The following is a 15,853-nucleotide window of genomic DNA, read 5'->3' as shown; positions in this document are numbered from 1 at the left end:
GTATGAATGAATGAACTATTGAAAAGCGCTTTGAGCACTTGGAAAAGCGCTACAAAAATGCCATTAATTATATAGGCTAGTGTATACAATGTACCTTATTTAGGCATTTAGCAGTCACACTTATTCAGAGTGACTTACACAAAGTGCAAGATCAGAGAAAATATCATGAACCCTACCATAGTCAACAAACGATACGGTATACGGTAAATAATCAAGTAAAATAAATCAATGACATACTACCAAGTACAGGGGGGGGGGGGGGTGCACTGCTGAGCATACTGGAGACGTCGTGGGGTTAAATCACAGAGTATTAAAAGGATAGAGACTGATCTGGCGCATAATTGTCATGCTTATTCATTGAACCTAAGTGTCAGCACTGGAGCAAGTTTGTGCACTCTGTTACTAATACAACCACAGACCTGTAAGCGTCATTTGGTTCCATTTATACACTCAAGAGTATTTGGATGTTTGAAACAGCAATATAAGACTGTGCTAAATTCAGGACACATGCACAAACTGCAGCAGCACCTAAAAAGGGGTGTTGTTAGTCATGCATGGTGATGGTTTGTATTGTGTGTGACATCAGCCCTGAACTCTGCCTATATAAAGTGTGAAAACTTCATTTGAAAACAAGTTTTTTAAAGATTTTGTAGGAGTCAAGAAGAACTTTCAAAGAGTGAGTGAGTGAGGATCTGTGTAACCATGTCAGACCTCGATGCTGAATTCTCCAGTGCAGATTCTGGAGCCTCCTCCACCTTTCCCATGCAATGCTCCTCGCTGAGGAAGAATGGCCATGTCATGCTGAAGGGACACCCCTGCAAGATTGTTGACATGACCACCTCCAAGACTGGGAAGCATGGACATGCCAAGGTTCACATGGTTGGGATTGACATCTTTACTGGGAAGAAGTATGAAGATATCTGTCCCTCCACTCACAACATGGAGGTTCCTAATATCAGGAGGAAAGAGTACCAGCTCCTAGGTATCAATGACGGTTACCTCAGCCTGATGGATGACATTGGAACACAGAAGGATGACCTGAAGGTGCCAGAGGGTGACTTGGGAAAGGAGATAGAGAAGAAGTGTGCTGCTGGTGACATATTAATGGTCTCAGTGCTCATTGCCTTGGATGAGGAATGTGCAATTTCTGCCAAGATTATGCCCATGTAACCAGGAGACGTCTGGACACTCCCACGCCTGTTGGTTCTGAAGCCTCACCAAAGCTAATAACCTTCACCCCACATTTTCACCAGTATCCCTGCTGACCACCTGAAGTCAGGAAACCGTCAGTGCGCATGCGTCGCCAAAATCCATTATGCGCTGTCAATCAAGCACCGGGAAGCGCTTCTGCGTAACAAACGCAGAATACTAGTAAATTCTGTGGCGAGAGCATTTCCCACTGAAAGCCACTCAAAGTAGCTACTACTGGCCAATCACAGCACGTCTTGCACAAGTGCACTGGCCATTGTGGCTAATCACAGCACGTCCTTACTCAAACGAGGGAGGATTCCATGCAGCTGCTGGAAGGAGGGTGGTTGACAGGAGGAGAGGAGTTTACTACTGAGAACCTGACACAAATGGTTCGGCTTCTCCATTTCAGATGTGGAGCGAACTAAAAAGTAAAAGTTGTAAAAGGGCATGCTTTGGATGCTTTGCACTCTTCCCATTCGCTGCTGTGCTTGTGTTTGTTTTCCGGGTGCTGGAGCAAGTTGCTCGTGTGCGATGCCGTGTCTCACAGCCTAGGCACCGGCCACTGACTTTACGGGAACAGGTTTTGGGAGGAGTGCAAAGCATTGCGGACTGGCACTGCTGCTGCACAACATGAAGCTTATCAACATGACAACAGCGTGTCCCGACATACTGCCCCTTATCGTAAAGTCGGGTAGTGTACACTGTTTATTTTGCACCGAGGAGCCATGTGTGTCTGACTGTCTGACTCTGTGTTGACTGTGTACATCGCCTCGGCTAAAAACAAAAGGGAAGCCTGACGTATGCTTCGCCGTATGACGTGTCGCATGTTAAACAAATAGCTGATCTGCAAGCTCACAACGTGTCGCCTCCGCAACACGTTGTGAGCTAGTAGATCGGCTATTTAAATAAAATAATAAAAAAGGTATCTAAATATTGCTTTGATGCTCATATTATCCTTATATTCTTATCCTTATAATATCCTATATCCTTATAATACTTCCTTATATTAGGAAGTATTAAGAAGTTTGTATTAGAATATGCATATAGGGCTGGAATACACATGGACCTATAGCTGCAATTTGCAACTCTAGATTTTTTAAAATAATGGGATGAATCTAGAGTTGCAATACTCTCCATTGACTCCCCAGTCCCCACTTATCCAATAAATATAGTTTTGCTATAAGTTATTCATGCATCCCTCTTTTATCCATCCGGCGAGACGGGTCGCCGCATTTTAGGAGCACCAAGTAACTCCTCCAGGTGCTCCTCTGAGTACTAGACCAAAAAAGTTGTGTGCAGCCCTGAGTATGACCTCTGTACCTGGGCTCCAGGTCATATTGGTCCCAGTGTTGCAGCCAAGTAGAAGCTCCTGGTCTGAAAAATGAAGCCATTGTGGAGGTGAATTAAACATGCAGCCTCTCCTCATGGCCAGCAGTAGGCGACTCCACTGGTAGAAAAAATAGGTCTGATTGTACAGAAGTCAGAGAAAATGACCCTACTTCTCACTTGATTTTTTTTACCATTCTCCTAACTAGTTCATGTTCGGAATAGCTAGTTTTAAGCCGATGTTCATTTGGAGTAAACTAGGCGCAGGGTATGCTTTAAGGCGTGGCTACTGGCTATTGTGAATGACAAATAGATGGGACAGTGATCACCATAGAAGCGTATCAGTGCGTATCCCCATCTCTGCACTCTCAAAATAGTCACCTCTGGTTGCAGAAATCCAAGATGGCGATGGTCTTCAAAATGTGACTTCACAAACCAATTGGTGATGTCACGGTCATTACGTCCATTATGTTTTTAACAATCTAAGGCTGCAGCAAAGGTTGGCTTCCTCTAGCTTCTGCCCTCAGCCATTCTGCAGGATGAATGGGACCCTTTTACTTTTCACATGAGGCCTTTCTGACAGAAGATGTAAAGAAAATTAATATTGGAAAAAAGGAGCACATTATTATTATTTTTTAAGTTGTGTGTTGGGAAATAAGATTTTATTGCCGTTTATTGTTTTGTTATAGGTCAATAATTGGAATGCTCAATACCACTTACTGATATATGACTATAGACACTGCAAAAATGACTGTGCAACAGCAGCTACAGCATGTCAACCCCTAACTCCTGTATTATGGAGCCTATAGCTTAGCTTGGTTTTACCTTGGGGTTCATGCATGGCTCATTAGACCTGACTGATGGGAGGCCAACTAAAGCTACAACTATAATGGTTTATAGCTGCCTCTTGGTCACAAACTCTATAAATACAGAATAGAGTTCAAAATTCTTCTCATCACCTACAAAGCTCTCAATGGTCAGGCACCACAATATCTCAAAGAACTCATCGATCCCCATTCCCTACAAACCAAATAGAATACCAGTGCGTTCACAGTATGCAAAAATGCTTACTGTCCCAACAATATCAAAAGTTACAATAGGAGGCAGGACGTTTAGGTCCCAGGCACCTCAGCTGTGGAACCTTCTCCCGGCTTTGGTCCGTGGGGCTGACACGCTCTGCACATTCAAGACTAGGTTGAAAACCTTTCTCTACGACAAAGGCTATAGCTAGACTTGTCTCCAGTACTCGCTCACCCGAGAAAGTCATAAGGGTGGGAACTGAGTAAGAGGAACCTCCTGCCAAAACCTGCACCTGTGTTGTGTGTCTGCTAAATACCATAGTAGTCGTACATTGTTGTGTGGGTTTGTCTCCCAGCAGTACTTGTAATATACACTATATAGGCTTCAGTAAGGCCTGCCACTAATCCAACATCCGGGGAACCTCTCCCCGGAGTCTCTTTTTGTCCTCCCTGTCGCAGTTCTGTGGACCTCTAATATTAACCCCCAATTGACTGCCGAGTGCGACCGTGGACCAGGCCACTTCATGGAGCCCACCAGAAGTGTGACCATGGACCCGGCCTCACAGAGCACAACCTGGACCAGATGTGGACCAGACCCCTGTCTATCTCTCTTCTATTCTTTCTTCCTATTCCCCCTCAAATCTTGATTCTGTAGCACTGCTTTAAGCACCCATCCCTCCCTGTAAGCACTATATGTTCTTTTTAATTTTATTGAGACAGACGTGGTCTATAGGGTGTTCCAAGTGTATTATTTACTTGCAAGTTACCGTATTTTTTTTTACCCTTCCAAAACTTTAATTTATACAATATTTTACATGATTTCGTCTAAATTAGTCTAAAGCGGCCTTGTGCCTCAAAATATGGACAGTATGAGGGTTTCATTGATACAAATCGTCTGACAAGTACAGTATGTGCATGTGGCAGTTTTTCCTCTACTTTCTAAAGCATGTTGTCAAAGTCCACCATACTCTCAAGCTCTTATAAAGGCCCTGACACACCAGGCTGATTTGCAGGAATTAACAGCGATTTATCAGATCAATTTACTTGCCTCATGTCTTATGTAAAACTCTGAAACACACCGCAAAGTCTACAGCTGAAGCTGATGGCCAACTTCCACTCTTTATCTGCCGTTAGATTGCTGCTCACTTTCTCTTGTGCTTTGGTTTGCTCAGGCTGAACTGCTAAACGGAAAACACTCCTTACTGAATCCCTCCGATGCTAATTCAACATGCTCAGTCAATTGAATGGATACCGTTGTTTATTGTGTGCCTACATGCAACGGCACAGGAGACGCAAACAAACAACCCACAAAAACCCTGGCAATTTGCGGCCATAGATCAAGTATAACGTTATGGCTGATTTTGGCTTAGTGTGTCATGGCCTTAAGACTTGAGGCTGTGGTGCCTTCCATGAGGCACTTCCACTTCACTGGAGAAAAACCCTACCACTGTAAACAGTGTAACAACAGTTTCAGTCAGTTCAATAATTTGAAAATACACCTGTGTATCCACACAGGAGAAAGACCTTTCCACTGTAAACAGTGTGACAAGAGTTTCAATCGTCTAGATAATTTGAAAATACACCAGCGTATCCACACGGGAGAAAGACCATACCACTGTAAACAGTGTGACAAGAGTTTCAGTCAGTTATGTGACTTGAAGATACACCAGCGTATCCACACAAGAGAAAGACCTTACTACTGTAAACAGTGTGACAACAGTTTCAGTCAGTCAGGTGCCTTGAAGACACACCAGCATATCCACACGGGAGAAAAACCTTTCTAATGTAAACAGTGTGACAAGAGTTTCAATCAGTTAACTCGTCTGCAGATACACTAACGTCTCCACAACGTTACCACTGTAAACCCTGCTAATTAGTGGACAATATTAAAATGAAAAGGCAATTTTGGAAATTAAAATTAAATAAGAGACAATGTTGTTTTTTAAAGATTTGTATTAGGCTTTTCTGCCTGGATTGATAGTTTCAAGTGAAGATTGACAGGAAAGCGGGAGAGAGATATCCAGCAAAGGTTGTCATGAACAGGACTCAGACACGCAACGTGCTGTCAGGCCAGAGCCTATATGTGGCATGCACCTGGACCACTAGGTCACCGGGTGCCAGAGACACCCTTTTTAATCTTCAGATAATTAACACATTTTTTAGACAAAAGTGAATATATAATGCAATAGCGTTTACATGCTTCCATACTGGCCAAATCTCCAAGGCCAAGGAATGCTGGCCAGGGTGTTGTAGGGAAGGGAAGGGAAGGACTAATGTGCTGTGCTAGGTGATGTACTGGAAGTGTGCAAGATCATGTCCTGAAGGTAAGGGGGTGCCTTGTAGACCATCACCAGCGTTTTTGAGTATAGAATGTGGACAACCTTCTTTTAGGGAGGTTGAAGACCTACATTCACCTGCATACAGATGCAACATTCTGGCATCAGTTACAGAGGTTTGAGTGAGCTACTGGTTGTTAGATAATTATGTCTCATCTGTTTACAAACTAATGCTCAGTGGTCAATGTCCCATATCCTCCTGAACTTTGGCCCATGTCATATACTGTACTGTAGGTCATTCATATTGTCACCTTATTCTCCCATATCATCATTTTACCCTTATGGCCAAAATATGTTTTCATCTGTCCCATTAAATATCTTATTCAGTCTCCATGTTGTCTGTCCCCAGTCAAATTAACTCGCAATGAGAGGTCTACTACATGTACTTGACCTTGGCCTAGTGAGAAAAGAGATAGCGGCTCACTGGGAGTCAGGGAGTGTTTTTCTCTGCCGAAAGTTCACAGTGCAGGGAAAGTTATCAACAAGTTGCCTGGCAACGCCTGCCTAGGTGCTTTCCAGGCTCCAAGCGGCATCAATGTGTGGGACAGAGGAGATGAATTCTACGTCTCATCATCCATGTGCTGGTCCAATGGGCGCTCGACAACCAGCACCACCGTGGGATATTACGGAAATTAACCATTTACCAGTCAATGAACTTTATATCAACAAATCTGACGTGATCTGCACTATTAATGCCTGGGACATACTGTGAAGAGCTGTTCAGTTCAGTTCGGATCCATTTCGGAACCATTTGAATACTCTAAATTATATATGATGTAAATTGTACTATCATCTGAACCATGTAGCACATTCTCTATGTAAATTGACTTTATACCAACTAAAAATAATTGTTAAACCTTAAACTTTTCTGAGAACTTTATTTCATCTGCCTCCAAATAATTTTTTAAGGTATCTTTCCATTTTTTGGTACAATGACTGTCATTTAAAATTTAAAGGGCTACTCACTCATTTTTAAGGTAAATACAGCACGGTATTTGGTCTGCTGGGTTATTTGAAGGTATATTTATTTACAGTCCTTTCTAAATTATCCATCTCAAATTATCTATTAATTATACAGTATGATGCCATATACCTGTATCAAGACAAGTAATATTTCTGTTTATACTATTAGAGAAAAGGAAGATGACCGACAGAGACATTTACATTCCTCTCTGAGAATCCATTTTAGCGGCAGTGTTTTCTCTGCAGACATCGAGCTGACAGATAAATGAGCCGCAGCTTAGGGTGCGTGACACCGCTATTGACAAATGCACAACTCAGAGCGTAGGCAGAGCGGAGTAATTTGTGAAAATTCTTCCTTCGGGGGTCCATTTTATATTCCTTGGCATCTGGAGTCTCGTGGGTGTCAGAACCCCTTCACCCCCCCCCCCCGTGTGTGTTTTGGTGTTAATCTTTCAACGAAAGCGAGGCGTTTCCTTCGCCAACTGTCGGAGCTGGTTAGGCGACAGTGTGGAACCTCTGGACGACTTTATCTACACGCTCTACGGAGCAACGACCTACGCCCGCCAAAAAGAAGACAGGCACAGAAGACAGGAAATGAATGTATATGCATGTGTGCAAGAAAGAGAGAGCGATAAAGATAGGAGTAGAGCCGGATTCTCGGGTCCGATATGCCAAAAAGGGCAAAATGTTCTAGTCAATTTGAAACGGTATGCGAGAAGTTGAGAACATTTTTAGTTAACCCATGGATATTCTTAAAAAATAGCAGATCTACAAGCTATTTAAACCTTGGAAAATGTTCGCCTACAATGACCTTCCCAAAATAGGGACACAAGGTATTTTGTGATATATTGGCCCCCCACTGGTCCAGGGGGAGGGGGGGGGGGTGCACTGTTGACTGCTAATTACAATATGGAGCGTGCATGAGAGATGGAGAGAGAGAGAGTAGAGAGAATGTTGTCTGCTAATTCCCCCACACAGTAACTCTGTAATTTCTCGACCTTTCGGACACGGGGAGGCTCGCTGGCACCCTGGGCGCGTTCCTGTGGGTCTGGAAGTTCCGGGGACCCCCACACGGAGTTGCACCACTCAGTTCACACGGGTTTGATTACTTTTCTTCTTCCCCCTTCATGGGCCCCTCGGGGGACTGGGCCCTGGTGCATTAAGTGGTGCAACCACTTCATTAAGTAGCTTTGTGTGTGTGTGCCTGCCTGGCGGCCTGGCTGGCTGGCTACCTATATCTGAGCACGAAAATAGCATTTGGTTGGTTTTCAAAACCAAGTGTCACTGTTGCCCTAACACACACATGCATATTAACTGTAGGCCTATATGATGATTTCAGGTGTATCAGTAGTACAGTACAGTACAGTACAGTACAGTACAGTACAGTACAGTACAGTACAGTACAGTACAGTACAGTACAGTACAGTACAGTACAGTACAGTACAGGGACCCCCACATGGTAACTCTGTCATTTATCAACCGTTTCAGACGTGGGGCGGCTCGCCGGAACCGGCCTACACCCTGGGCGGGTCTGGAAGTTCTGGGGACCCACCGGGGTCCCCAAACGGAGTTGCACCACTTACTTCACACGGGTGTGACTTTTTTGCATTACTATTAGTATTATTGTTTGTAAAGTGTTTCATTGCAGAAGTTACTGGTCTTCTCGTTGGTGTTGTTATGCTTACTGTTGTTTGTTGACATGTTTGATGTAATGTTTTGTGTGTGTTGTGCCCGAGGACACGAGATGATGCATCTCAAGAGGCTTATCCTTTCAATAAAATTTCAATATATAGGTCCTAAGTTTAAGTCTAATTGTTAAAGCAGTGATTCTCAGCCTGATACAGCCGAGTTTAATGTATGCATTGGGCCACAGACCCCCATTTGATTCTCTGGGATCCCAATTTACACTGTAAAATCCTCTGTGTAAATTTAACTTTCAGAGTTATAGGTCTGTAAGGATCCACTATCTATTTAAATGAGGACTCCCTGGAACCCCCTCAAAGACCCCTGGAGGTCCCCGGACCCCATGTTACGAACCACTGTGCAGCATCGGTATGTGACACTAGAACAGCAAAGGTGCATCAAGGGTTAGCAATGACAGCTTGATGCAATTAGCATGTCATTACGCCGCGCCTTGTTAAGCCACTCCACTGACAATAACACATCAGATTATACTATACGTACAGTATGTAGATATAGTATAAGTAGTTTGTTAAATATTTCAAAAATACAGAACATTATGTGAACATAAATTTGTGGAATATTATTAGCCTAGTGACAGTGTTCATAAGAAATGTGGATAGACACTAAACAGCCACACAGACACTCTTAGATGGCGACATCTTTCAGAGCCACACAAAACTAATGAGATGCATAGTCAACTAGCAGATACCGTAGGCTACCGTATATGTGCACATGCCTGCAGTGTAGGACTCAGGAGCCCAATGTTAAGAACGCTAAAAGGCTAGAAAGATACTGTAGATACAGCAAGTGCGAGAGATGAGGGGGACATACTGCTGTGATTAGAAAGCAATACTACAGTATGTGAACTATTGACAGTCCTATCTGGCTGCCTGTGTAGACGGGCCATCTGCACACAGAGGCACTGAATCCATTTTAAATTCAGGGCTATTGCACTGTTTCTTAAATCCTTCAGAACCGTGTGGGCTTTGCACCCTGCGGACAGGCTTCATAGAGCCTGTCTGCTGTGGCTGAGAATACAAAGCAACAAATAGCACACAGATATGCGCGCACACACACACACACACACACACACACACACACACACACACACACACACTACAGGCCTTTCTCAAGGGTATATTCCCCTTCTCCAAGTGTATCTTTCTACTTTGTCTTTGTGTAAATGCATTAATATTTAGGTGGTTGGACTACCTTTCCGGAGGCCGTTTAGCATGAAGCATTTCAAGTTAAGATTTCCCTTAATGGGCTTAAGGTGACCTTGGAAGCAATTTCTAGCAATAATCAACATAACCTTTAGTAAAATGTTAAGCAGAAAAACTAGGTTTGTGCAACCGACCAAAGGTCTAGATATACAACCAGAAATATTTCCAGACAGTCTTTAACTGTAACTCCAACTAATAGGTCTGCATCATGCTGTTCAGGGCATGGTGAGATATTTGTTGACATAAATCTTCAAGCAATAACATTTTTGCAATGTGCTTGGTGTAGAAACATCCATGTACATTCAGAAGAGATCATTGTTACAGCAGTGATCTTTGTTTTTACAATGGTAGATTTGTCTCATTTCTAGGCTAGACCCCTAGGGGTCCTTGAAGGGTGGTTCCCAGGAAATTCAGAGTTTGAATACTTAAACTCTATTTCAGTCTATTACAGCTTTCAGCTATTAAAGAAATAGCAGCCCCCCCCCCCCCCCCCCCCCCCCCCATATTAGTCTTATTTTAGTAACGTGTTTGTGTGTCACAACCTCGCGGCTGTTGTTTCCGACGTTGTGTGTGTGGTCCAATTTGTGACAGAAATAAGCTAACCAACCTCCAAAAAGCAAACTGTGGGAAAAAAACAATAAAAGTTTTGCTGGAAATGAGCAGACTTGGCAACCCTGGAGTCGACTAGGTCGTGACTGGCCGTCTACATTTCATGAGTAGATGTATGTCAGGTGACAAAAAGAGATAAATGTTGTCAAATCTTCTCTTATGGGGGTCCTTAGCAAAAAACCTTTTCAAATGGCCTGTATATCCATTTCAGGGTCCTTGACATGAAAATGCTTGAGAACCACTGATCTATCAACTCTAGATAAGAGTGCCAACCTGAACCCGTATAACGCATGTCAGGTGTGGAAAACTGTCATGCTAGGTGCTTCAGACATAACCCTCAGCCTCCATTATCACTGATACAATCATCCTCCCTCGCCCTCTCTCACAGGAAACCAAACCACTCCAATCAACGCATCTCATCACTATCTACTCCATCAATGCTTCCTCGGTGACACGCCACGAGACGGCCTCTAATTTCAGCCAATGATGGATGGGGGGGCTGGTGGAAAGGGGGAGGGGAAGGGGGAGGGTGGAGATGCTCGAATCAGGGGGTGGCTCCCCAGAGGAGCGTTATCAATGGGCCACTTCCTGAAACATCTGCCACACGGCTATCCATCATCAGATGACCACGGGGGCCTTCTGACAGAAGGCACGCAAAGAACAACAGCTATTCGGAGGTTTTCATCACGGTATTTTGTCATGACACGCGATCAAAGCGATAGCAGGTCTGGTCTTTGCACTTATGACAAGGACAGTGCACTCGGGCGGTCATAAATCAACGGTGAGTTGGGATGATAAGGGAACGACGTTGATACGGTTCCAGACGGCTGCCTCGGGTATACAGTAGTAGAATGTTGTTCATGGTTGAGTCCACAAAAATAGGCAAACATTCTTTGAATATAGCCTAGTATAGCTTATAACTTATAGTTTGTAGATTAGCTATTTCACTATTTATTTGCAATATTGCAAATATATATTTTTTTATATCTGGTTCTATTACAGCGCATTTAAAACAAAACTGTTGACATGTGATGACATGTGATTCACTGCCACTAACAAACCTCTAAAAAAAAGTTTTACAACAAATGCAGATGTTATACTGGCACGTTTAAAGCACACATTAGACATAGATTGCCGTTAAGCTGGTATAGCCTCGGCACAGGGAGTGCGTGCGCCGCAGACTGACATAGTTGGCAGTGTGTGTGTGTGTGTGTGTGTGTGTGATAACTCCAGATGCCGCCTGCTGTGTGACTAATGAGACGTAGCTCACCCCAGGGTCAAGTCTGTGGCTTCTGCTGGGGCTTTGAAGCTTGTTTACCCTTCTCTCCCCATGCCCAGGAGGCCTCCTCGCCGCACAGCCCTCTCTCTCCCGATGCCCAGCCTGCTGCCTGCCTGCATACCTGCATACAGTACCTGCCAGACAAATTAAATAACTGTTTCAGAACATTACAACTGCATGGAGTGGGGGAGCGTGGTGGGTGAGAATGGCGGCATGACCTCTAAGACAGACTATAGTAGAGTCCCAATATACCTGAACGTGATAAATGCTTATGTGACTGTTGACAGACATAATATCCTGGAGACATGCATTGCTATATCCACTCCTCCCTAGAGGTCAAACTTCGCCTCGTTGTTGCCATTGATTTCACCTTGACCTACAGTTTGTACCCTAGCACAAACTGTAGGTCAAGGCTCCACAGTTTTCTCAGCTGTGGAGTGATATAGAATATCAGAACAATAGACGACATAACCATGGTATCATGTTAATAGTTAATACATATATTTTTTTAAAGTTAAACAAATCTGTGTTTGACTATAACATAGGTAGTTATGCCACTATACAGTTACAGTACTGATGTATTTAGCGGTTTTATTTATTCTTAATTTATGTATCAACTATAGGGCTGCACGATATGGACACATTTTCTAATCTCTGTATTTATGCCAAATAATATTACTGTTAAAATGACATATTCTATGTTTTAAGTGTTGCAACATTGAAAATTAAATATTATTAAAATAACTAACTGCATAATAACAAGTCACTGTCATGTCAGTGGGGAGTCAAATTATGACAGGCAATTCCTCCTGTCAAAATATGACCTCCCCAGTTAAAAAACACTTTGTTTGAAATTTGATTGATTTGGGGTCCTAAGGATGAATACAAAATGAATATCAACATCTTAAAACCAAAATGTTGAATTGTGGGTTTGAGCTCACATGCCCTTTTGATGTAAATCAAAGGGGGGGGGGGTAACTACCTGTCAGTGGGGAGTGTTGGCTGGGAGGAGGAGTAGGACTCAGGCCCTATACGTCCTCTCTGGGGGGGGGGGGGGGGGGGGGGGGGGTACTACCTGTCAGTGGGGAGTGTTGGCTGGGAGGAGGAGTAGGACTCAGGCCCTATACGTCCTCTCTGGGGGGGGGGGGGGGGGGGGGTACTACCTGTCAGTGGGGAGTGTTGGCTGGGAGGAGGAGTAGGACTCAGGCCCTATACGTCCTCTCTGGGGGGGGGGGGGGGGGGTACTACCCGTCAGTGGGGAGTGTTGGCTGGGAGGAGGAGTAGGACTCAGGCCCTATACGTCCTCTCTGGGGGGGGGGGGAGGGGGGGTACTACCCGTCAGTGGGGAGTGTTGGCTGGGAGGAGGAGTAGGACTCAGGCCCTATACGTCCTCTCTGGGGGGGGGGGGGGGGGGGTACTACCTGTCAGTGGGGAGTGTTAGCTGATGAATGAATATCAACATCCTAATACACCCTAATTTAAAAAACACTTTGTTTGAAATACACTCATGCTTTTTAAGGTGTGATTTGGGGTCCTAAGGATGAATACAAAATGAATATTATCATCTTAAAACCAAAATGTTGAATTGTGGGTTTGAGCTCACATGCCCTTTTGGGGGGTAACTACCTGTCAGTGGGGAGTGTTGGCTGGGAGGAGGAGTAGGACTAAGGCCCTATATCATCCTTCCTGGGGGGGTACTACCTGTCAGTGGGGAGTGTTGGCTGTTGGCTGATGAATGAATATCAACATCCTAATACATCCTAATACAGGGGGGGTCAAATTATGACAGGCAATAATGTTAAATATTCATATTATTTAATAAAAGTTCCACATTCATAGAATCTTTGCATAATCATATTGGTGCACAGCACAATTGTGAAATGTCTATATTGATTTCTACTGAAAACTTCACAACTGTACCAGCCATCACATCTTAATGGTCAAATCTACCCCTATAAATCAGTATACGGTAGGTCTCAAAAATCCCATATCTTCTGGCCTACCCCAACTCAAAGGAAAATACAAACCAGCACCTAGCCAGTGTCACTCTGTCTCATAACACGCTGAAGTTGGCCCTGCTGTGTGAAGTCCTTCTTGACCTTCTAGTGTCAGTGTCCTGTGTCTCAGAACACTGAACCGTCCATTTTCACCACTGTGACAAGTGGTGCAGCGGTACAGTACAGTGAAAATGTATTTTTAGTGGATAAGGAGTGTGTTGAAGTAAAAACAGGGGCTCTCTTCCACTTACCTCTGACGGTGTCAAGGCAGGTGCAGACGGAGTATTCCAAATTGGTTAGGAATATGCCATATCTGCCGACTGCCGTCCAAACACACACAGCTGCTACTGATTACAGAAATCGTTTTTATTAATCCCATTAAGTGTATTACTCGGTTTAAACTTCAGCAGCACGCTAAAATATGTATCTGAAAACATTATAGGGTAGAATAATCCATGAGCTAGTTGCCTGTTGTTACGTGACATTGTTTACAAACAGATCTGAGTGTGTGCAGCAGCAAAACTACGTCCCATAGCCTGGAGGGATGCGACGTTCTGATTGGTTCAAAATCATTGAACTTGCTGTTTCAGGGTGAAACTTCAAAATAAAAAGACCATATTGTTCATTGCACTGGTCACACCTTATTCATAGTCTGGATTTTCGGTGGTGAGGTGACCACCGAACTACAACATGACGTCACTGAAGGCTCATTGCGAATGCAATGAGCACTTACTATGAGACCTAGCAGATCATGTCTGTCTGTGCTTGCGTGCATGTCCCCCCCCTTTGTGCCCATATATGGAGCTGTTGTGATTGATGCAACACACTCCATATTTGGACGTATAGCTGCTTTGGGGACTCCTTATATCAGGGGTATTCAACTAGATTAGGTCGGGGGCCACAGCTGTAGAATGATTGTGTGTGGAGGGCCGCACAGCGTGCGTGCGAAGCGCGGATTATTTTGGATTCTACAAATGCATTTTGTGTTCAAACACAAAGATGTATGTAGGCCAGGGGTCCTCAACTAAAAATGCTGAAGGTCCACAAATAATAAGTAATAATAAATAAGTTTTGAATAAGACCATGGTCCAGTCTCATGCGTGCGCAAATAAAATTGCGGGTCGCGGGCCCCATGGGGTGGGGCTGCCCCCCTCGCCCTATAGAAACAACTATGGCTGATTACTGTCATTATGATAATCTAGCACTTTATATATCGCGCACATCATACCTGTAACTTTCTCTCTAAAAAAAAAAAAATTGGAAATTGCGGAAATTGGAAATTGTGGAAATTGGAAATTGCGGAAATTGCGGAAATTGGGGAAATTCGAAATTGCGGAAATTGCAGAAAAATTGCGGAAAATACAACACATTTAGCAGGGCACTGCAGGGAGTTGAACCCCGTTCCGGTAAACCAGAAGTACCAGTACCAGTGCCTTAGCTTTTGTGTATTCAACTATTTGGGTAACATGTGAGCTTTATCCTCTAATTCATGGGCCTGGATTTTTTTTCTCTAAAAATAAAAAAAACGATGGGCTATAACCCCGTACGATATGGGCTATAGCCCATGGTCCAAAATGATGAGAAACGAGGATAACTTTTTTTTTCAAAATTTCAAAAAACATGGGCTATAACCCATCGTTTTTGTCATTTCGTCATTTTTTTCAAATCCTCAAAAATGATGAAAAACGGCGCGCTATAGTATGCCGTATATGGTTATGGCTGAGTCATGGTGACATGAGACTTAAAAAAATAATAACTTAAAAATAAATCTTAAAAGAACCCAAATATGTACGAGCTGCGTTCGCTTCCCGCGTTTGCGCGTCTTACTGGTGCATAAGGCTCATACATAGTCTGGATTTAAACGGCGCGCTATAGTATGCCGTATATGGTTATGGCTGAGTCATGGTGACATGAGACTTAAAAAAATAATAACTTAAAAATAAATCTTAAAAGAACCCAAATATGTACGAGCTGCGTTCGCTTCCCGCGTTTGCGCGTCTTACTGGTACATAAGGCTCATACATAGTCTGGATTTACGGTGGTTGGGTGACCACCACTTAATGTTATTTCAGCTCCGGTGGTCACCTCACCACTGGAGCGGTGGTCACCCCATCACCGAAAATCCAGACTATGAATAGTCCTTAAAGGCTCATTCATAGTCTGGATTTTCGGTGGTGAGGTGACCACCGGAGTTGAAATAACGTTGTATCCATAAATATAAAGCAAA

The 15,853-nt window shown here is 43.7% G+C and overlaps 1 protein-coding gene across 1 annotated transcript; it reads left to right on the top strand.

Moving 5' to 3' along the window:
* Window positions 1-702: 702 nt before the first annotated feature.
* LOC308326137 (eukaryotic translation initiation factor 5A-1-like) lies at window positions 703-1,170 on the top strand (the record flags this gene model as incomplete). Its single annotated transcript, XM_080778944.1, has 1 exon — window positions 703-1,170. The coding sequence occupies one exon, from the start codon at window positions 703-705 to the stop codon at window positions 1,168-1,170; it is 468 nt and encodes a 155-aa protein (XP_080635070.1).
* Window positions 1,171-15,853: the final 14,683 nt, after the last annotated feature.

Source organism: Protomyctophum bolini, assembly GCF_963924005.1.
Source record: "Protomyctophum bolini genome assembly, chromosome: 12".
Taxonomy (NCBI): Eukaryota; Metazoa; Chordata; class Actinopteri; order Myctophiformes; family Myctophidae; genus Protomyctophum; species Protomyctophum bolini.
The sequence above is the reverse complement of the archived record's forward strand: the minus strand, read 5'-3'. Positions and strand labels throughout refer to the sequence as shown.